This window comes from Myzus persicae, unplaced genomic scaffold, assembly GCF_001856785.1.
Source record: "Myzus persicae strain clone G006 unplaced genomic scaffold, MPER_G0061.0, whole genome shotgun sequence".
NCBI classification, from domain to species: Eukaryota; Metazoa; Arthropoda; class Insecta; order Hemiptera; family Aphididae; genus Myzus; species Myzus persicae.
The window spans coordinates 306,376-330,358 of NW_019104355.1; the positions used below are offsets into that span (position 1 = coordinate 306,376).

A 23,983-nucleotide genomic window follows, 5' to 3' on the forward strand; every position below is an offset into this window, starting at 1 on the left:
TTTATAAACCTACTAAATCATATAATACTTACAATCACTTTTAACTGTGTAATAGATTGAATTTAATATTGTTATTTTAATAGACAAATTAATAACAAACTGAATAATATTATACAGTTTAGAAACATGATATGACAACTTCTGTTTTCTTGAATGTATTAATGGCTTATTTCATGTTTATATTTTTAAAATGTTAGTAATGTTTTAGTGGCAAACAAAAATCGCTTATAGATGCTATGCTCAAAGAAAATGAAGAACTATCTAATTTATTAAATGAATCAGAAGTTCAAAATATGGTGAAATTATATTACTATGCTTTTAGTATTTCAGTTAATAACATTATTTGTTAATTTTCAGTTCTCGTCCATTAAACATTGCCACGGGCAGCTTGTTGAATTAAAAAAAAAACTCATGTTTTTACATAAGAAAACTATGACATTAGAAGTAAGTTTTATTATTATTTGACAATATAAATATTATACAGTATATAGGAAACTTTCTATTTGTTCTTATAATTCAAAACATTTTAAAATCAATTATATAGCTAGTATGTCTTATTGTATACATTACATTTTACAATGTAACATTTGAACAAGTTTAGAAATAAGAAGTATGCTCAACAGGAACCATGTTTTTGTTTTAGTTTGCACATGTGCTTTGCCTAGTGTATTTGTGCATACTGCATTGCGTACAATCAAATGCATACGTGTGACATCACCTTGAGGTTATTGATGGTTGCATATAAAAATTATACATTGCCCCTTAAAAAATATATGCAGTTTTATCATTCAACATACTTCTTATTCTTCATACCGGGGAGGTCCAATAATGTTGTTTAAGGGTTTGTACAATATAATAAGTAGGGCATGGATGTTGAATTTGCAGTTTTTCTTTTACTGTTCTAATATATTGCTAAATAAGTTATAAATATGTTTCATAAAAGTACAAATTAAAATCTACAATTATTAAATTAAATTTGGAATGTTTTCAATTTTAATGCAATTTTGTTGAGTAAACAAATAACTCATTTATAAAACAATTTTTAATATTTTTCAATTTTATTACTCTAGTTTCTACTTATTGGCTTCAAATCAAATTTGAATTTGAAAATTCCAAACAAATAATTATCCATTTAAATTATGTTTAGGGTGAGATTGTAAAATATTCTTTTTTTTATAGAATTTAAATATGGTTTAAAAAAAAAGTGAAAGGATTTTTTATTAGATATTTATTCAGATTATACTGTGAACTGGTAAAGTTAAAAAAAAAAAAAAATTATAACTAGCATTTTTATACTTTAATGAAAACTGCAACCAATTTTACTAAACACATTTCAACAATATTTTATATTAATATGATTAAAATAAGAATTAAAATGCTATTTGTATTTATTCATTTTTATTTCACTCAAGAACATAATAGAAAATATTTACCATATGTACCATATTTATCTATAGAGCAAATAATACAAAAACAGTTAAATGTATATAAGTATATTTCTGTAGTATATATATTTCTAAAATTAATAGTTGTGCATTTCATTAATTTATGGTTTCATAAAGTTAAAAATATATGTTTATCTATTTATAATTGGTATGATACGGAAGTGTAGGAGCGCCACATAATCTACAGCAAAAATTGTTTCAATATTTGTTTTCACAATTAATTTTTGTGCTTTAATGGATATGTTGACTAAGGTCTTATGATGTTTAATCACTTGAAAATATATCCGTTCTTACAAATCAATTCATTGTAATACCAATAAAACAAAATCTGCAATAACAAATATTGAAAAACATTTTGCTTTGATTTGGATGGTACTCCTACACTTCTGTAGTATGAATGAACTACAAAGGTAATTTTTAAGTTTTTAATTTTTATTGTTTATTTTCAACATTATTGAGGAACACTTTTTGTGTACATTAATATGTATATAAGTAGTTAATTAAAATTAAAACCTAATGTATTTTATATTATTGTTTGAGTGTGTAGTAATTAGTAAACGTGAAGAATTTATTCTTAATATAAAATTACTCAATTATTATTTATTTGTTTTATTTGTATGTTATAATATACTATTATTATAATTTAGAAAAGAGCTAATGTGTTGCGTGTAGCTAAACAAAGAGAAGCACTACAAAGAGAACATCAGAAAGAATCGATGTTGGTACGGGAACAAGAACTAATATCAAAACAGACATAGAATTATGCACTTATAAAAGTACAGGGATAATTCATATTGAACTAAATATTCAATATTTACACAATGTTTATTAATTAAAATTTACTCTTAATATCTGTATTTTATTTTTAAATTGCACAAAATTAAATAATCTTGTTCTTAAATTTTCAAAATTTATTAAGCATTTGAAGCGATAATATTATATTTTAATGTACAACTAAATATATTATTTATGTTTAAAAAAGTATAATATAATATGGAATCCAAACAATTATTATTGAATGCGTAATGTGCAGAATATAATTAAAAGAACTATCAAATGTAATTAATCAACTATGTTATAACTTTTGTCCTTTATAATTTGTTATTATTTATCTTATGGCAAACTTTAATCCTCTTTTCCAATTCAATACATATAAAAAAATTGAAGTGTTACTATTGAAAACTATAAAATAATATTACGGTTTTCTTTTTATCCTGTAGTTTATTAATTTTATTAGTTATTTCTGTCTGTAAACTCTGTATATTATATTATTTACATATTTTAACAAACTACCTAAATTATATGTTGTTGACATTAGATTTATGTTATTTCTTACATTACTGTACCCTATTTTATGTTTAAATAAATTGTCTTGCATACATTTTTTATAAGCTATGACTAAATTATTGTTCTTACCTAATATTTTATTAATAATGATTAATTTCATATTTATATAATTTAATGTTTTTTATATTAGTATATGAACATAACTCATTAATTTTTTTCAATTGTACTTACTAATTAATATACTTCAATGATGCGCGACCAATTATTCTATTTCAACCTTCAGTTATAAGTTCACTTAATTACATTAGTTGCATTATTTTCCTGTTAATTTGAGTTATTTTTTTGTTTTAATTGGTTCTTAGCAATAACTGCGTCTGCCCTAGTAACATTGAATTATAAATAAGAAAAAGGATTTATCCAAAATATTTAAGCCAAAAATAATTTTGTCCGAACTGTAATTAAACTAGCGGCTATAATAATAGTATAATATTGTCAAAGTATAGTGAGTACTTTTTTTATTAGTTGCCCTTCTGCTCTCCAAATGTGTATTAATCACTATAATAGTTTTGTTTCTTTTAAATGCTAAGATATTTGGTCTGTTGTACAATTTCTGTAATTCATAGTTTCTTTTTCTTTCATAAATATTCATCTCTTGGTTAATATTACCCATGGATGTTCCAAAGTACTTTTTAAGTTTGTATATTTTTTTATTCTTTTTATTTTAGTATCACTTAACCATATATTTTGTTATTAAGCATCCTCTATGTCTGGTATAAATGTGCAGAAGAAATCGCAATCTGACTTGATGTGATGGACAAAAAATGTCATGAAAGTACCTTTTATTGAACAGATTGATATATCATAATGGGAAATAACACAGGCATTTGTTGTCCGTGTCTAACAGTAAATGTACACTCAGCAGATCACGTTTAACATTTATAGTGATGACCTTTTATTACACTTGATGGTAAGAACATAATCTGTGTGTGGGTTTTTTACAGTAGTTCAATTTTTTAGAAACTTTAATAAACAGTGTCAGACTGGCTCAAAAAGTCCCAGTTCATTTGGAAAAGGGGCCCCCAAATGGCAAATTTTTTTACTTGTTTAATGTTAAATATTCTTACCTTTTACATTTGTTGAAAAACTAAGTTTTTGTTACTTATGTCATAGGCACATTCAAGACATTTCTGCATTTCTTTCTTCTTTATTTTTTACCGATCAGCTTCGTATTTTCTTTTATACATCACGAATCACGATTAAAATAATAACGGTTAACAGTTACAACTTACACGACGTCAAGAAGATTAAAATCCATTTAACAGACAATGTTATATTACAACTTTTAGTTTAGTTTTAATGCCATGAAAACAAATAATCATATTCCAAACAAAATAAATGAACGATGTTAAACTATAAATTATTCTAGTAATTATCATAGATTAGAATTCTGAATTTAGAACGGTTTGTGTAAAAGAACATAATATTATATTATTATTGACTTTACAAGCTATTTATAACACTATTGCCTCCATGTGTATGAGTACAATGCTTACCCAAAATATAATAATTCAGTTACAACTTACAATCAGTGATAATGAAAGTACCAAGTCATACACATTCGCCCGTATACATATAATACAATACAATAATAATCACGACAATCAATGATACACATTTGTATATAGACAGCTATTAAATACGTAGAATTAAAATGTCATTATTTTAATAATTATTGGGAACTTCTTAATATTTTAAACAAAAAGCGGGTGAGTGGATGTCGCTCTGCTGTACATCAGGTGTCTAGGTCACTGAGATGGATGGTAGTATTAAATTTGAATTCAGTGCTATCAATCCTTCTATAGGAAAAAAACGATTCTGAGCACTGAGCAGGGACGGTATGTCTGTCTCTAATATTTTATATTGTTATTACTTATTATTAATATGGTAGTCGGTAAGTTGAATTAATATTATTCTTAAATTATTAGTGATGCTGGAAAAATATTAAATATGCCTATGTAAAATTGGGCTGTTTTGGAACCGAATTACAACAAAATAATAAATATTTGTGTATATATGTACGATGTAGGAACGTTCAAGTGTTTACAGTAATTTGTTTTTGAATTACAACAAAATAAGAAAATCGCTACAAGAGAAATTGTGTGAATATCCAATGTTGTAAAAATTTTAATTTTAACGCTCATACAAATTTAATTTGACTTTCCGATAGAAATCTTTTTTTTGATAAAGGTAGACAAACTTATAAGTAATATTTTATTTAATTTTTCAATCTTAGATATAAAAAGAAAAATTTTTATGAACCTCTAACTTTTATAGATATTAGTTTAAAAGAAACAATTAATAATCGAAAATTGCATATACCTATAAATAGTTTAACACGAGTCAAAATATTAAAAAAAAATTTTGGTGTATAGAAAATGCTAAGACAAACATTCAGTGAAAAAGTCATGTATCTACTGTTATTTTTTTTTAGAGTTGCACTAAAAACCAAAATTGATTTTTTCGAAAACTGCTTTTGCGAAAATTTCTCGTAGGTATTTCCTTAATTTTTTGTTAGTTTTTCTAAACGCATTTGAAAACTATTGAGAATTTTAGATCTTGACCTCCCGAAAGCACCAACTAGATTCACTTTCCTACCAGAGTTGCTGTTGAAGAAAATCGAAGCACTTTAACTGCTCCAAACCGTAATGTTAAACACAAAAAGAAATAATGTATAAATAAAAAAACACACATCATTGTAAAATCAATACACTCATTGCTGCTCTCAGAATCTAAAATACTGACTTCAGGCCACAGAAAAATAATCTAAAAACATTTAATTAATATCAAACAAAAACTTTCCCGTAAATTAATGTATTGGTTTCACAATGATGTGTTTTTTTTTGTATTTTTGTGTCCATTTTCTAGTAGAAAAATCTCAAAAAATTATCTGATCATCGACTTTTAAAAAGAATATGTATTCAATCTTGTTTTGAAAAATGTTGGGCTCTAAAACAAAATCCTAGATCCACCACTGGACACTGGCTAGTGGCTTAAACAAAAAAAATGATAACAATCGAAAAATTCAGTTCTTTTCATTTTTTATCAGTGATATGTCAACAATAAACACTAAACATTCGCCTCTTAAATAAAAGAGAATTGCGGCAATTTCATCGACATTTATTGTATTATGTTAATAACAAATATTCGAAACCCGCTAACGTTAATTGAACTTATTTCTATTTATTAAATAATTAATGATCCGTCGGAACGAAGACATCGGGACAACACTAATATGATTGCTGATAAAGTGATAACAACCTCTCTCGCCGCCGCAGTTACCGACCATACTCGTCATTACTCGGCGACTCACTCGTTCGATTAAATGTCGTCGTGCTGTCGTCGTCGCCGGTGATAATATGGTACGCGCGTTTCTCGAAGCCGTACTGGCGTTATCATTATTGTTTAGTGTTTACGGAATAATTTAAAAAAATCAAATCGATGTCGTACAAACTACAATAACAACAACTACAATTTTGCCAACGAAGTTGTTTGATTCGTAAATCAATGGAATTCATGTGGTCATCGCACATTCGAGACGGTGTACTCTCCACAAGTCAGCCCGTCTTCATATGAACAATGAAGTTCTGTTGACGGACTTTGGCGTCCAAACAACGCTACGAAACGGTGCCTTGCACGATTTTCATTTAGCAACGATAAACAACAGGTAAACGATGTAACCGATCTATCGATGCCGTTTTTACATTTTTATTTCATAATATTATCGCAGGTACAATTGCATTTGTACCCTTTATGTTTGGGTTTTATTTAGCAACGCCATTGTTAGCATTTTTACTACCCTATGTACAACCGCTATTATCAACTGTAATAATGTTGTGTGTGTACTGGTTGTACACTATTGGGCATTGGAAAGTATAAAAAGGTTAGGTTAAATAAAAATTATAGCTATAGTAGGAACATATGGTACGTAGGAACGGTATGTTCGATGACATTTTTTAGGATTATTTTATGAGCTGTTCGGATTCATTATTTAACATAAAATAACAAAAAAAGTACAATGTTATGATAATTGACATAATTAAGTAGTTACGCTACTTTTATATCAATGCCAACATCTCAATTTATGAGTAGAACCTATTGCAGATGTATTTCTATTATCATTAGATACTATCTATATTACACATTGAATGGGTTTAACTACCATTAGAACTGAATATAGTCATAAAAATATTTTTCCATCTTGATTGTTGGTAGATATAGGTATTTTTAATATTTGCTTGAATTTAATAAAGTTTTATTGTATGTGTACTTGACATTTTAAAGTCAATATTACCATTTGTATAACCATAATATACATATTGTGTATACTAAGCATTTAAGTAACTGGGTATGTGAGGAATAGGTTTCTATATTATTTAAATATATTTACTTTAATTGAAATAATTAAAGTTGGCATGCAATTATCTTTTTATGAAGGTGATGATCTAGTATAATATAAATATTAGACTTAAAATATACCTTTTATGATTATTTAATATTTTAGTAAATTATTATCCTATGTATTTGGATTAATATTTTCATATAAATTATAATGAAAAAATACAGAAAAATAATGTGATCATTCCCTACTTCAATGACACAAAATAAAAAACCTATATGTATTAACTTATATTTTAACATTATCTTCTTTAATAAATCTTGGATTTTTTAGTTAGAAGACATGGAGCCAGTTCGTAAAATAGTGCACCCTAAGACATCGGGTCCAGTAGATTTGTCACTGATATTAAATGCTGCTGTGAATATGAAGGTTAAACTGCAGCTTGTACAAAAGATTTCTGAAAGTATTGAGGTAACTAAATTCTGCTTTAAAAACAAATTTATAATTCTCTACCAGTAATATTATTAACTTTTTTTTTAAATTTGATTTTCAGGAATGTTGCCGAACCCAAATTTACTTTGATAATATGCTTTTTGTTTTACTCAAACTATTAAACTCGACTGAACCAGTTTTTAGCCCAGACAATGATGTATTTGTAAGTATTATTTAATACATTTTTGAATTATTCAGCTTATAATATTACTGTCTACAATACAATCAAATATTCAAAGTTGTCTGTAGTAGGCATGGAGTAAACCTCCTATCCTATAAAATGTTAAAATATATTATTATAATTTAATATAATTTTTTAACTGTTTATAGCTTATATTTGTATTGTATGTTTTACAGAAATTAAGAAAGGTTATACTTCAAATAATTAATAAAGTCCTTCCTAGACATGAACAATTAAAAATTCATCTTCATAGCATCTTTAAGTCTTGCATACAAGTTGTTGAAACTGATAATGAACAGAGTGTTCTTTGTGGTGTATTGATTCTTAAGGATTTAATAAATTCCTTTAAGCCGAAATACGATTGTGTTTTAAAAGCAGAGGTATATCTATTATGTTATTTTGGTTAATGGTGTATCATTTATTTTAGATAAAATATTTTTTTATATAAATTGAATTTTACAATATACATTACTGATTTTTTTATTAATAATAATAAGGTTTCATGACCTATCTATACAATTAATAAATATAATATAAATATATTTTTAAAAGTGTCATCAATTTGACACATTATTTGTATTCGTATGTAATACTGTACAATTTTAAAAGGTATTGTATATCCATGTGAATAATCCTGTAAATATTTATTTTTATAGGTTTATAAATTGTTAATGCTTATTAAGGATATTTATAACAATTCTAGTAGTCTAGAGAAAATTTTTAATTTCCAAAAAACTTCTGATTTAAAAGTATTAATCACTACCATTCGTTTAACTACAACTGTCACAAGAAACTCTGTTAATGTAAGTATTGGTTATAATTTATGTATACTTTGTTCTAATTTTCGTATAGCATATTTTTTATAAACTGTTTTAATTATGTTAAAATATAATTTAGATTTTAGATTTGCCCATACATAATTCACTTAAAATAGGAATTATTTTTGAGTAATTTAATTTAAATTATATTACTTACATTGTAAAATTAATTTTAAAATTTTAAACTCATAATTTATATGATTTATTATTTTACCCATATGTGTTCAATGCTATTATAACTTAAAGTATTTTATTTAGAATTTCTTTTACTTATTAATTTTAAAAACTTAATTTGAGACTAAGTTTTTAATGCTTTATAAATGATGATTGTTTTTATTTTGTTTATTTTTAGTATGTTTTTGTTCCAATGGGAAAAGTATCGTTTAAAGTTTTAAAGGAACTAGCGTTGCTTTTGAAAACATATTATACATTTTATAGTGAAGTTCCAGCTTTTAAGAAGGACATTTTAGAATTGATTCCAGTACTCATGAGCTTTTTTAATTTGGATATTCCTTATAAGTAATTGACATAATCACTTTTTTAGTAAATCTTAATCCACAATAAATTTACATGAATTATATTTATTTTATGTTTTTAATTATATTTCAGACCAGACCACCGAGATTTAGTAATAGATTTAAAACATGCTCAAGTGAGATTATTGTTTTTTTTTTCACCATTTGTAAAAGGTATAAAGGATGGAGTTCGTATACATTGTCCTACATTGCCTGGTAGAATTATAAGTTTAATGACATGTAATGTAACATCAGACGTTAGTAACATTCGTTCAGAATTGCTTTCTGGGTTTGAAAGTGTGGTACTTAATGATTATAAGTATGGTATGTTAGGATAATATGTTTGATTGACTTGAGTAAAAAAATATTTTATCTTAAACTGTCATCATTTTATTTTTATAGAATTTTTACCATATATGGATAAATTTTTAGACGAGACTTTAATCACTGGAAGAAGTTGGTCATCAAAATCTTCATTAAGACCTAAAGCTTATATATATATTGATCATCTTATCACTCATTTACACAGTCAATTATCATTGAATTTTCTAGTTCGTGTAATTCATTTACATTTTTCTAATTTATTAGATCCCACTCTTCAACCTGAGTAAGTTACTATAACAAATTAATATCCTGAAATATTAAAAAATATTTTTAATTTTTAATTTTTCTTCTAACTTACAGTTGTTCTATCTCAATTTACTGTATTTAATTTAAATATTATTAGTGAAATAAAATTTATAACTTCATGGTATATTTTTTTTACTCATAAAAATTTTAGATTTAAACTAATTTAATATTTCCATAAATCTGCCACCAATTGAATCAAATATCTTGAAATCATTAGTTTAAAAACTTTTTACTTAATTTTTTTGTAGAATCATTTGTAAATGTATATGTTTTATACAGATATTTTGAAAATTATTACTGAATAGTTTTATTTGTAAATAATGTGATGTAAGTTTTGTTATATTTATATACATGTATGATTAATATATATTTTTTATTTTAGATTTCAAATAAATTTGTGTAACATGGTCATGAATGTATTAAGTTACATTGTTCAACGACAAAATCAGTCGATTACAAACTTGAATTTAATAGAAAAAGATAAGAGTCCTTTGATAGATTTATTTTATCGAGTATTTCAAATTTTTGTTTTAAAGTTGAAGCAGTTTCAAAAGTTTTATTTACCACAATTAAATGAGTAATATTTTATTAAATATTTATATAATGTTATGTTATTAATTATAATTGTTTATCTTATTAAATTATTTGTAATATTTTTAGATGTACTATTTCTAAAGAAAATGCCAATGAAAACATATCATCTATTTTGGCAGGTATGATAAAATATAATATTTTAGGTAATATATTGTATAATAGTGTTCTTTAAATTTTTAACATTGAACTATGTATTAACAATTTACTTTCAATCAATTAGTATTTTCTTGTTTATCATGTAATAAATATTTTATTAACTTAATTCAATATTTCATTATAGTTCTAATTGTTTGATTTCATCTATATCTTTATTTTGTTGTGAACTAGCTTGGAATATTTTAACATAGTATGATGTTTTTATTATTTTTTGACATATACATTAACAGTAATAATACATACTTTTTGTAATGTTTCTGTACATTTAGTTCTACGCTCTTTTAAACCATTTTTGCTCCCAACAATTATATAAATTACCATTTTTTTAGATTTTTAAGCTATTAATAATAAGCCTCATAGCTTTGGAACATGTTTTACTATTCAAAACTATTTTGCAGAAGGAATTAAATAAAAACATCATATTTACAAAAATACGTTTCTTATATATTAAAATTTTTTTAACTTTTTTTTGGTATATACTTATATATTTTAATATTCTCTTATAAGGTTTAAATAATTGAATGACATTTTTTTTTAGAAAAACAATCAAAAGAAAAAGTGGATTTTAAGTTTGGTTATCATCCATCACAAATAGCTCCTTATTCGTTAGCAGATTCTAAAAGATTTATAAAAATAATTTTTCCAGCAATTAGAACAGTTTTCCAATTTATTGTAATTATATTTTGGTATATTATTTATTAATAAAATGACTAATAACTAAATAATTTTAGGTTAAGATTGAGGGAGAAAAATTTTCAATTCACCGTCATTACAGGAAAACATTTAATCATTTTTTAAATCATTCATTATTGTCATTAAAAATTTGTGATTGCTCATTGCAAAAAAAAGAAATGGTCAAAGAAATTCTGAATGCCGTAAGTAAATATATCTTAAATAATACTTTATAGTATATTTATGTTCTAAATAAATGCTGGACTCACATGCCTTATCCCAAATTACAAATATACAACCTAATAAATATGCATAGAGCATTATTAATTTTGTATTGTTAGCTTTAATATTAGAGTGCTAATAGGCCAACTAAAATCAAATTTAAAGGATAGAATATTTTCTAGCACTTACTCTCTAGGATTTACCGCATAAGATGTAATTGACAATGCAATATTAATAGGAGATAAACGTGTTTTAAAAGTGTTAAATTTTACTTGGTTAGAACTTAAGTATTAAATACCAATAAGAGTTTCTGAAATGCCCTAGATAGTATTCATACATCAATGGTCAATTTTTTCATATATTAGTTAACAATATAATATTAGTTCTGTTAACTCAAATATGTTTTGTTTTAATTTTGTAAGACAAGAGACAGCACATACTGGTGAGACATCTTTACTGTGTTTATAATCTTTGTATAATATTTCGCAGGCATATATATATAGTCAAATTGAGCATTTTTCTGAGTGCCTAAACAAATAGTCAAAGAGTTTTATTTTATGCTATTTTACTATCCTCCTAAATTAGTTAAATATGCAGGCGTTTAACCGAATGCTTATTCCAAGTCAGGCAAATAATCAAAGTTAAATGTTTTTATATAGTTTTAATTATTAAACTATCTTTTCTTATTAGTTATTTATTGCTATTCTATTAAAAAAATTGTGGAAAATATGTATAGGTAGATGAAATATTCTGAATTTTGTGTCTTTTGGTACTATTGCTATAAAACTTAAATTCTAAATATATGTAATGACTTATTAGTTATTATAGTACAAGTATAAAAATGAATAAAAAGATATCTTATTATAATACATTTTTGTTCATTTTTAGTTACTATGACATTACTACCACAAAAAAAATTTAATGTTCCAGTGAATACCATCAAATAATAACATGTAAAAACAATAGGCAACTAAAAGTTAACAAAAATTTGTAATTTGCATACTGTTTTTCTGTATCGTTCTGCTGAACAGTAGTAGTTGAGTATAACATTATTACAATATTACAGATGTTATATTCATTACGGATGTATTAGATTTGATTTCAATGATAAACCATTGCATACAAAAATAATTCTGAGCGGAGATGTTGTGTTGCCCTAGCATATTTGTTGAATAATTAAATCTAATAAAAATAAAAAATATCTCATGGCTATAAATAGCATCACTTTCTGGTGAACTTTTTTTTTGAAAATAGAATAATTTATGAGGGTATTCTATTAAAAGTTCTTATGTTAGCTATGAAAAAAAACTTCTTTGAATCTCTAACAGAAAAATAATTTGAATCATGCTTATGTATCTTTAATATTTTTGAGCTTCCATTAATGAAACTTATAATAAACCTTGAATTACAAGCCTAACCTAATCTACAATTACCATTTTTTATTAAGTGGAAAAGTTTTTATCGAGATTAATTTTTCATAATAATAGCTTAAAGAGAGTCAAAATATTTAAAAAATGTTACCATATTATATGGAAAATGCTATTATAAAATTGGTTACATTACTATTTAATATAAATGTTTTTAAATGGAAGTGTTAATGATCAATTTGTCTTACTTTATTTAAAATTCTACAATGTTTTTTTTTAATAACGTGATATTATGTTTCATTGTAGTAATGCATTTAATATTTAAATATTTTTTCAGTTATCGTGTATCAGTCCAAATCATCTGAAGACATTGATCACGGGAGATCATTTAGTTAAACAGATTTATGCGAATAATCTAGAAACATTAGTCTTCGAAATGGCACTGAATGATGAAGTTTTAGTTACAATTTTTAGCAGCTTAATATTTGATTATATATTAAACAATCTCTTTGATGAAAATGAAAAATCACGTATTTTTGATTTGATTGATTTGATTCAGTTAAATGTCAAACTAAACCAAAGTGATGATAAACACGATGAATATATTTATAAAATTATTCAAGAGTAATTTATTATAAATACATAATTAATTAGTTATAAGAAAAAATAATTTTACATTTGGTTAATGTTATAGCATAGTTATTATTTTAATGTTACTACTCAAAATTATTTTATAGATTGAAGAATAATTTACAAAGTACAGAACATCCTGTGTTTTTTATTGGAATATTAAAAACAATGTTGATTATTGTTGAAACAGCAAGTTATGAATTCGGAGAAAATATGTATTCAGTTATTAGATGTCTGTTTGGCGGTACTATAACTTTTTGTTATAATAATTTAATTTCTTAATAGTAAAATACCCTTAAGTGGACGTTAAACTAGCATGCATTGTCTTACAAACGCATAAGATGGCAAATTATACATTCTGAATAACTTATTGAACTCTGTTATAATTATATTAGGGCGAATTCATCTATTATAAAATTAAAAAGTAAGAATATTATCTAGTAAATCTCATAAGTTTTTTATACTTTAATTTTAAAGTGTATTATGAGTATTTAGGAGTATGTAATTGTACATCTAAAAATATTAACTCGTTTTAAAATTTAAATTAAATAAAACTTATGAGTTTCACTACATAATATTCTTATTTCTATATTTGATAATAAGTTAATTTGTTCCAATATTAAATATAACAAAGTTAAATGCGTTATTCAGAATGTATAATTTGCCTTGTTATGCATTTATAAGATGGAGACAATGCATGCATGTGTCTTTTTAAATATTTACTACTTATAAAGTATATTGTGTTCATGCTAAGAGGTACCGCTAAATATTTCAGTAGAGAGACCTTAGATTGGAAGACAGTATTTTGGAGGTGTAAGAAATCATCAAAATACACATTTTGAAAATACTTCAAATTTTTAACTCTTTTGTTACACAAATACACAATTCAACTTACTTTTTTTATAAATACAGTAACTACATTTTTACATATTTCTACAAAACAATTGTCATTTTAAACTTTTTATCTTGTCTTGCAAGTGTAAAATGAAGTACAAAAACATATAATTAGCTTGAGTATTTGTGGATTTCAATTTACTCTAACTAACTACTAATTTTGCCAATTTGATTAGAAAAAATGTTTCTAAATATTCTATCAAATTGGTTGAAAAATATTGTCTTTAACATTCATTTAAAAAGGAGTAAAAAGCATTGCGCATGTGTTAATCAAAATGGTTGATAATTTAAAACATTTGCAATATTTCCGAAAAACTCCAGTTAAAGCAAGGCCATTCAGCTTAAATATTTAGTGATACTTTTTAGTGTGAAAACACCATATGTATATATACATTTTTATTTACATACTTTGTGTACAGAATACTAATTAAATACTTTAATTGCCTTAACTTAAATCAATTTTATTGATTTATTGAAACTACAAAGCTTGTAACACATTATGATCATTATTTTTATTTTCTACTTTGTTTCTTTGCCTGAATTATTTTTATAAATAATTTATATTTATTCTTGTACAGATTTACTTTCATACCACAAAAGTTTAACAAGCGATTCAGTTGTAACAAAAGTTGCTCTTGCGGAGTTGTGTTTGGCTGAGTGTGTGTTTAAAGTCGTTCTTCATTCTCATATAATGGATCTATTGTCAGTGATTGCTTATTCATTACAAATACCTGAATTAACTCCACAAGTATGTACACATCTTACTTAATTTTATGTTAATGTATATCATTGACTATTGGTTATATATATATGTGTGTGTTATGCAATTTGTATATCATATAAATTAAATATATTAGAATAATATCTGTGAGATAACAACATAACATAAAATGATCATAACATTAATATTGGTCAATGTATACTTTTGATTATACCTAAAAGAAAATTGTTCCCTCTGGATAAACTTTAATTAATATTCATTAGAAAAAAAATGTGTGAAAATGTACCTAATTAACATTCTTAATTTATATAATGTGACATCAATAATTTATTAAAACAAAAACTTGATATTTTATACAATATTTTTAATTTTAATTCTTTGGTTTCTTTTTTCGCTCTTATAATTTCTATTGCTTATAAAACTGTTAAACTTTTTGACTTGACAAAAGACTTATTTTAAATGTAGTGTTTAAGTTTATTTTGTATACATTTAGTGAAGTTAAGTTGTAAAATTACATACTTAACTTTTAAAAAATGTTTATAATTAAGCAGAGCTGTAAAATTATATTGAGTCATAAAACATTTTCCCAATCAATTAATTAGTCTCTTGAGTTTAGCAATTTTCCATTTAACATTTTGCTGACAAAATCAAATATTCAGTTAATTCTCGGTTTTTATTTTCTAAAAATGATATAAAATATATAAAAATAACAAAGATTTAAAAGAAATTTAACTACTTAAAACTAAAAACCATGGCTTAAATATACAAGGTTATTGTACATAGCCAAATTGTTATCAAATAAAAATAAAATGGCAACGTAAGGGTACGGTCCATATCATAGCATATAATATCATAATATAGCCAGTATACGTCGTCCCCTTACGCTGCCATTTTAATTCCTTAACGTGATAAAATGATATAGTGGGGATACTATTGCAATAACCTTGTATATTTAAGCCATGCTAAAAACCAAATAAAATTTTTAAAGCTTATGAACACTTTACTAAAAATAATTAATGATAATTTGTGATACTTATTTTAATCTATGAGTCAAGTTATTTCATTTTGTTTTTACAAAATTGTGTATAGGGCCTTGGTATTTTAGAAAAGTGTTTGGATATCTTGCCAGTTCAGTTTTTAGATAACCCTGGTCTTCCAGTTCGAAATGAAATCATGAAAGGATTGTGTGATTGTTTACAAAGTCCATATGAATTAATTTCACAGTCAGCTGTCAGGTGAATTTAATTGCAGACAAAATATTTGGTTTGAATTATTACTATTAACATCGTTATTTATTTTATTTATTAAAGTTTACTTGGAAAATTTGGTGGCCTCAATCGAAGTTCAGTTATGAATATAGACTGCCTTAAGCCTCAAGAACAATTTCATCAAGTTTCTAAGAAACCTAAAATATGGATAACGTTTGAATGCCACCAAAATTCCAAATTAGAATTGGACGTTGCACCAGTAAGTAAAAAATAAGAAATTATTGAATAATATTTAACAATTACATTAGTTAATTGGTTCTGGCTATTTTTTATACACATACAATATGAATATGATAATTTACATATGATTTTATTTTTCAAATTAAATTATATACTTTTAGTCAAGTTAAATATTATTTTGATTCAGCTTCAAATTCTTTGTATAAATTCAATTTACACAATGTAATACACTTGATGATTGTCATAGAATACAAAAATATTAAATGAAGCATTTGGATTTGGACTTAAATTAATTATAAATTAACTTACTATAATTTCTCCTGATTTTGTTTCATCAATATTCATTTACATTTTTCAACTTCACTGAATAAAATTGTGAATTATTCAATATAGTATTTTAATTCAATATTGTGTTATAGGGTGTGCATACTGCTGTTCAAACATTAATTTTGGATGATGATCGATTCAATAGATTACAAAGTTGGAATGTTATTAGAGGGTTTCTAGTAATATCAATGGAATATGATTCAAATAGAATTTTACAATTACTGTCAAATATCAAGTATTATTAATCAGCATTTGATAATTTTTTTTTTTTTGAGTATTCTGTCTGAAATATAATGATAACATATGATGTAATATTTATCCAAAAGATACATCATTTTTTGGTCTGCAATATATAACTCATTTTTAATATTAACACCAGTTCAATAGTATAATAATATATTTAACATTTGTTTTAAACATAAAAATAAATGTTCAATTTACATGTCCTCAGATAATTTGAAAAATAATTTTTCTAGATTCCTCTTACTTGAAAAAAAGAAATTAATTCAAGTTCCTCTTCTTTCAATACATAATTCCTTCATTGGTTCTTCTAAAAAGGAATCATTCCTTAACAACACTGAATTTAATAATGATTTCTTTAAGATATAATTAATGTATTGTATGCCTTGAGGTGTTCATCTTGTGTTAATTAACATTTCGTTGAAATAAAATAATATTTTACATACAATGTATAATAATTGTGAATGATGATGCATTTAATGCTATAAAATTGTGTGAAGTTAAGAATTATTTACTTGTCCCTTGATTGGAAAGTCAATGAAACATGCTCGATTTGATTAAGTTTATAAACCGGTATTTAAATTCTAATTTGTTAGGTTTTAAAACTATACATTTGAAGCATAAGAAAAATCTAAACACCACAATTTTTTTAGTTATTATCATTAATATTATTAAGTATAAGTGATGTTTGTTGTTGGGCATATGTATGTTGGATGTTATTATTAATATAATATATTTATAAGCACTTATTATACTAATGATTGAAATATTACTGTATATGAAAATTGTTTGTACATTTTTAGATTGGAAGCATTGATAAATAAGTTTGCAGATAATGAGTTGCAATATATTAATACTATTACTGACGAAACATATATTAAAGCATTAACTGGTAATTACAAATTGTATTTTTCTTTAAATATCATACATAATCATTTTTTTTTGTTTTTGAGTTAGTCACATCTTGGTAGTTTGATGTTAAAGGAAATTGAAAAATATTTAAAATTATATTCATCAAAAATGTTAATTTGACAAAAAACCTAATCTTGATTGTTGTAGAATATTTAAGTGTTTTCAATATTACATTTATAGTGATTTATGTTCAAGTTACCAAGGAATTGACTATGTTAGAAAATACATTGTATTAAATCTATCCATATTTACTATATAGGTTTAATGATTTGCTGTGATGATGAGTATTTAAAAGCAGATGCTTTAAAATTTTTTAATGAATTTTTCAAAAGAATTATTTATATTTCCATAATCCACTTTAGCGATATTTTGTATGGATATACATTAGAAGTTAACCCTTATGTTATAACTGATGCTATTTGTGCAGTATTATCAAATGAAAAGGAAAATATTTTTCATTTTGGTGTAAAAGCTATAGAGTTTATCTTAAGAGAATCGCACAATATCTTAGGAGATAATGTATGTATTAATTATTTAATATTATCATTATAAACTTTATTAATTTTAATCTTAATAATGAATGTATTGCTATTTTAGGTGGTCTATTTTCCTTTCATTACTTACATGTTCAAGCAATTTTGTGAACTTTGTTATGATTTAAGTTGGATTCGTAAACGCGGAGGTTGCTTGGGACTACAAACATTGTTTTCTAATTTACTAAAAGAAGATACTGAGGCTAACGATTATTCCAATTGGTTTATTAAACATTTCAATAATACATTTAGAGCCACGCTGTTTATATTTTTTGATTACAACAGACAAGTATTATTCTTGATAATTTGTATTTTATCAATGCTACAATAATATATTTAACTGAGGTTTATACATTTTAGTTGACATTTGGTACTTTAAAAATTGCCGAAAGTAATCTAGATTATATGCTAAACTGGCTTTACTGGGTTAAACCAAATAATCCATCACATGATTTGATACAGGACACTATTTTGTTGGAGATTACTGATTACATAACTGGCCCAAACGATTTGCTTAGAGAACAGGTTATATAACTATTAAATATGAAAATGCTCTTACCTTCTAATTTCTTGTTATCAATAAGTTGTTTTAAGTTTTTATAAGTTACAACTTAAATTATATTATTTTTTAGCATTTTTGTTGAAGTGTATTTATAAGTATTAAATGTTATGTTTTATACTGATTCTTATTTCTTACAGTCCATAAAAATTATTAATTTAATGGCTAAAAAACAACAAAAATCGGTTTTGGATACTTTGGAGCCATACCATAAGCAAATTCAACTAGCAATTCCGGGAAATCGTTTATTTGATACTTATACTTTCAAATCTCAAATTGGTATTATGAAAGGGCACATATTTTGTGCATTGAATTCTATTCCTACTGAACAATTTGGTAAGTTATTTATACAGATTTAACTATGTTATAATATTGTGAAATTGTAAATCTCATTTGTAATTTTTTTTTTCAATTATAGATCTTTTAAATAAAATAAATTTATTTTATTTCAATATGATCAACATTGTATGCAAAGGTGATAGTAAAGAAATAAGTTCGATAAAAATGTTTAAATGTTTAACATCTACTCAGTTATTTGAATTTCGTCAAACAGCAATGGAAGTTTTAGTACACTGTTCAAGTTTTATGGCAAATTCAGATAACATTTTAATATTTGAAATATTTTTGAACGCACTAATGAGTTCTGATATTAAAATGCAAGAAATAGTGTACCGATGTTTAGAATCCCGAAGCATAAATCTGATCATAGAATTAAAAATGGTAAAATTAATTAAATGAAACTTTGTGGAAAGTACCTTTGTAGTTTAACTAAACTAAAATTTTTGTTTAGGTGGATAAATTATTATTGTATTATAATGATTTGTTTCAAGATCCAGAAAAGGTTACTTTAATAAATATTAATTACATTTTGTATATAACAAAATTATTTCCATCTTGTTCAAATGAGACATTTTGTACTACTTTATTAAATTCATTTAAATATTTATGGGGTAATCAAAATTGTTATAATCACAGTAAGCAAATAATTGTAATAATCATTATTCTTATTTTTATTCTGTAAAATAAATTTAAATGCATGAAAATTTGACTAAACAAATTATTATACACATCTTTGAATAATATTTTGGTTTTAGGAACATCCACGTATGAAATTGAACAAAGCTTAGAGAAAATTTTACAAATAGTTAGTCAAATAACAGCAACTAATTTTTTTCATACTAAAGAAATCTGTGAATTTATTTTGAATCAAAATACTTTAAATGTTGAGTTGTGTAATAGATTATATCCATATTTGACTGAATGCTTATTGAAGTTTCCAGAAGAGTGTGTTCAATTATTTTTTTTAGAACAAAATATAAAGGTTTGATTTTTTTAAAGTAATATTATCTTACTAAAGTATATTTTGAAAATAATACATTCATATGTTATTAAAAATATTTCTTTTAGAACTCAACTTGGACTTTATTTTTTAATTCAATGATACTCAATAACAAATCAAAATCTCTTAGACATTTGATGACATCGAACTGTTTGTCACTTGAAAAATTATTGTCAGCTTCAAGAGTTGGTTAGTTTTTATTTTTATCTTTAAACGTATACCTTAAACATTATTGAATGCATTGTATATGGTTGTATTTTATTGTTATTTAGAACCTTTAAAAACATAAAAATGACTATAGTATTATACAATTATACCCTTTATAATGTATTAATATTTATTTATGTATGCATGTATTTTTTGTGTATAAAATTATGATTTTACATTGAATTGTTACATCAGTAGGAACAATGAGGCACACGTATTAAAGTAGAAAACCTGGGTTTTACAGATTACTGACAATAAAACGGTAACTGTTTGATTTTCAGGCTTTTACCAATTGATCTAGGTAAATTATAGGGAAATAAAATATTTTTAGCCAAAATCCCAAATGATTGTCATATCATGCTTTTACAAATGAGAAATAGTAACATTTTAGAATAAATAATGTATATTGTTAAATGTAATAAAAATATAAAATTCATACAGTTAGTTTTCCATTAAATTTAGATTGTGCTTAAATATGACCAGTGAAAATTAATAATAACTATAACTATGACAAATAACAAAGTATCTAAATCATAAAGAATTTACCTATCAATGAAAACCCGGAATTTTGATATTATTAGCAGGATTGGTTTTATCAGTCATTATCAATTACCAGGGCTTGGAGCTTTATGCAATAAAAAAAAAAACAATGAAATATGTGCAAACAAATACACACAGTATGCAATTACTTTTTTTTTTATAAAATTTGTCTTAGGTATTTATATGGTTATAAATTTGGAAAAAGCATTATTATTAAAAAAACTTGTTTACGAATTGGTTGTATTTATTTTTATTTTGTAAATAGAGTCATACATTTAAAAAAGTTAAATATATCAAATACAGCAAACATGAAATTATTATATTTATTTAAAAACAAAATATCTTATATTATTGAAAAAAGTATTAAATATGTTCAGGCTGATCATAACAATTATTTACAATTAGTACTCAGGATATAGTATAATTCAAAATATAGACAAGGTGAGAAGGTATCTTAATTCTTAAATTATTTAGATTACAAGTTTCAACTATTGAAAAATTGTTTGTTGTTTATTAATAAATATAATATGCGTATTTGTATATTTGTATTTTGGGTGTAAGTATCATGAAACAAATTTGTATAGAATCAGTTTTTGAATATTATGCAGCATCCTAAGAAATATGCAAATGCATGAAATACCGAGCCTTGGTAATCATACTTTTACTGTAACATATATATCTATTAAATTATTCAGGAAAAAAATTAAATGGTATACCAATAACCAGAAGTGCGGCTAATGTCATTATGCTTAAGACTTTAACTTACAATAAATAAATTTACATACATTGTCATATGCTAATGTAATTTTTAGTTGTTTCTAGTATTTAGCATTATTTATTCAATATAAACCTAACATTTATTCTTTATTTTGTTTTACATATATTTAGACCCATCAAGAACTATTCAATATGAAACTATTCAAATAATTTATAATTTGGTACAAACATCAAAAAAATGGAATATTAATTCAAAAAAAATTATAACAATACTACTAAGTATTTGGACCAGTTCTCAGTATAAGGTATATTTTATTTTATTTTTATTTATTTCACTTCATGCAATTAAATTAAAGTTTTTTTATGTAGGTATTATAATGAAACTTTTGTATAAGAAACTTCCATTTCATACAATTTTCTGTTAAACAAAATATTTTTGCGAACCAAATTTATTTAATTATATTTAACACATTTTTTTACATGCATTAACATTTTTTTTGTTGCCCATGAAACTTTATAATGTGGAAATCACACTGTATTAATATTTTTTATTGAAGACATAAACTTGTATATTAAAATACTTTTAAAATTATGCTCTGTGAAGGCTTAGGATTCTGCGAGAGTGGTCAAGGGATTCTTCTGAGTTTCAACCTATCCAAATTTAATATCAGTAGTTCCTTTGTTATGAATTTTGATCATTATTATTGATCTAATTTTTTGTTTTTTTAAATTGACAAATCTTATTTTTGGGTCTGTTAAGATTTTTGTGTTATCTTCATGGCTCCATAAACAAAAAAGTTTTTAAAAAACCCTGGTTTATTTTATTAAGTTTTCCTGGATAATTTTTGATGCTACACAATTGTGAACTTTTTAGCTTTTTGATGACAAATTGCAAACAATAAATTATAGGCAGATCAAAGAAATAATATTTTCCTCCTAAAAATCGAGTGACGTTGTTCATTTAAATTGTTGTATCGTTATATCCATAATGATAATAAATATGATTATTACTATTGTAAATTGTTATTGTTATAAATAAAAATATAACATTCAAAATTCAAAGTTTCTGTAATTAAATTAACTTCCTTGTAAAGAGCATTTTAACAAAATAAAACTGTCGTTATTGAAATAAAAAACTTAAAAATGTCATTCCTAAGCTAGGAAGAGAATTGAAATTATTAAATATAGGGTGTTTCATTAGGTACGCAGTTTTTAATTTTGCTATAAATCAATTTTATTTTATAAGAAATACTTTATTAATGGTTTATATTATTTGACTATGACTTGAGGTTTAAGTGTGAAATATGATATCGTGCATATGACTCCCTCTACTCGCTCGACACGCAGTGTATAATTGTGGTCCCAGAAGTGTGACAGGTAGCACTGTCTTGCTGGAACCACATTTATTCTGTGTCCATGTCATCCAGAATAGTCCAAAAAAAATTTTAAATCATGTTTCGATAACGATCTCCATTCACTGTTTCTGCATTTCCACGTTCATCTTCAAAAAGGTATGGGCCGATCACTCCACCTGCCCAAAAACCACACCAAATCGTTACTCGCTGTGGATGCATATGTTTTGTTTTTCCATGCTTGCCTTTGGGTTCTCATTTCCCCACTAAAAACCTCAACTTTCATAGATTACAGAAATAAAAAAAATATGGCTACCAACCTAACAACAAAAAATTACCCAGCATTTTAAAAACTATATTGTTTATGAATCATCCTTTAGTTATAAATGGGGCTCGGATGTTGTCGGAGCTAAAAAAAGGCAAAATATGCATGAAAAAATTGCAAAATATGCATTAAAAATGTTAAATATGCAAACAAATTTAATGAATATGCAAAAAATTATTCTAAATTTCAAAAATAAAATACATGAGATGTTGCTAATAAATTAATAATATAGATAAAAACTATTTATAGCCGGGGAAAAAAAATATATCTATATAAAACTGTCAAACTTCAATCATGTACAATTATCGACAGTAACGATAAATGAAGAAACAATAAATATATATTATATACGATGACTTATCGATGATAAGATAGTACTACAAATCAGTATTTCGGCATGCTAGCGTGGTAGACTAAAAGCATTTCATATCGCTGGTATGAACTTTGTAATTGACTATGGGGAT

General features: G+C 24.6%; 3 protein-coding genes across 5 annotated transcripts in view; 2 read left to right on the forward strand and 1 right to left on the reverse strand.

Annotated features, from left to right (window-relative positions):
* The window catches only part of LOC111041454 (biogenesis of lysosome-related organelles complex 1 subunit 6-like), a 4,158-nt gene extending 1,905 nt beyond the window's left edge, over positions 1–2,253 (forward strand). For both annotated transcript variants that reach the window (XM_022325729.1, XM_022325730.1), the window contains exons 3-5: positions 209–296; positions 358–444; positions 2,093–2,253. In XM_022325729.1, the coding sequence (XP_022181421.1) occupies positions 209–296; positions 358–444; positions 2,093–2,203 (286 nt within the window). In that variant the 3' untranslated portion in view covers positions 2,204–2,253. The remainder of the gene's footprint in view (positions 1–208; positions 297–357; positions 445–2,092) is intronic.
* LOC111041453 (transcription initiation factor TFIID subunit 9-like) overlaps positions 1–4,696 on the reverse strand; it is a 31,446-nt gene extending 26,750 nt beyond the window's left edge. Inside the window, exon 1 of the mRNA XM_022325726.1 lies at positions 3,857–4,696. The gene's annotated coding sequence lies outside the window, so the exon portion shown is untranslated. The remainder of the gene's footprint in view (positions 1–3,856) is intronic.
* A 1,389-nt stretch (positions 4,697–6,085) lies between these two features.
* LOC111041438 (transformation/transcription domain-associated protein-like) overlaps positions 6,086–23,983 on the forward strand; it is a 33,460-nt gene continuing 15,562 nt past the window's right edge. For both annotated transcript variants that reach the window (XM_022325710.1, XM_022325711.1), the window contains exons 1-28: positions 6,086–6,456; positions 7,462–7,599; positions 7,682–7,783; positions 7,978–8,181; positions 8,458–8,604; positions 8,972–9,138; positions 9,229–9,458; positions 9,537–9,741; positions 10,147–10,341; positions 10,425–10,477; positions 11,053–11,186; positions 11,246–11,389; positions 13,113–13,399; positions 13,513–13,649; positions 14,878–15,047; positions 16,110–16,255; positions 16,331–16,487; positions 16,888–17,030; positions 17,839–17,927; positions 18,207–18,466; positions 18,545–18,769; positions 18,841–19,005; positions 19,180–19,375; positions 19,458–19,759; positions 19,830–20,013; positions 20,134–20,360; positions 20,447–20,567; positions 22,014–22,147. In XM_022325710.1, the coding sequence (XP_022181402.1) occupies positions 7,471–7,599; positions 7,682–7,783; positions 7,978–8,181; positions 8,458–8,604; positions 8,972–9,138; positions 9,229–9,458; positions 9,537–9,741; positions 10,147–10,341; positions 10,425–10,477; positions 11,053–11,186; positions 11,246–11,389; positions 13,113–13,399; positions 13,513–13,649; positions 14,878–15,047; positions 16,110–16,255; positions 16,331–16,487; positions 16,888–17,030; positions 17,839–17,927; positions 18,207–18,466; positions 18,545–18,769; positions 18,841–19,005; positions 19,180–19,375; positions 19,458–19,759; positions 19,830–20,013; positions 20,134–20,360; positions 20,447–20,567; positions 22,014–22,147 (4,653 nt within the window). In that variant the 5' untranslated portion in view covers positions 6,086–6,456; positions 7,462–7,470. The remainder of the gene's footprint in view (positions 6,457–7,461; positions 7,600–7,681; positions 7,784–7,977; positions 8,182–8,457; positions 8,605–8,971; positions 9,139–9,228; positions 9,459–9,536; positions 9,742–10,146; positions 10,342–10,424; positions 10,478–11,052; positions 11,187–11,245; positions 11,390–13,112; positions 13,400–13,512; positions 13,650–14,877; positions 15,048–16,109; positions 16,256–16,330; positions 16,488–16,887; positions 17,031–17,838; positions 17,928–18,206; positions 18,467–18,544; positions 18,770–18,840; positions 19,006–19,179; positions 19,376–19,457; positions 19,760–19,829; positions 20,014–20,133; positions 20,361–20,446; positions 20,568–22,013; positions 22,148–23,983) is intronic.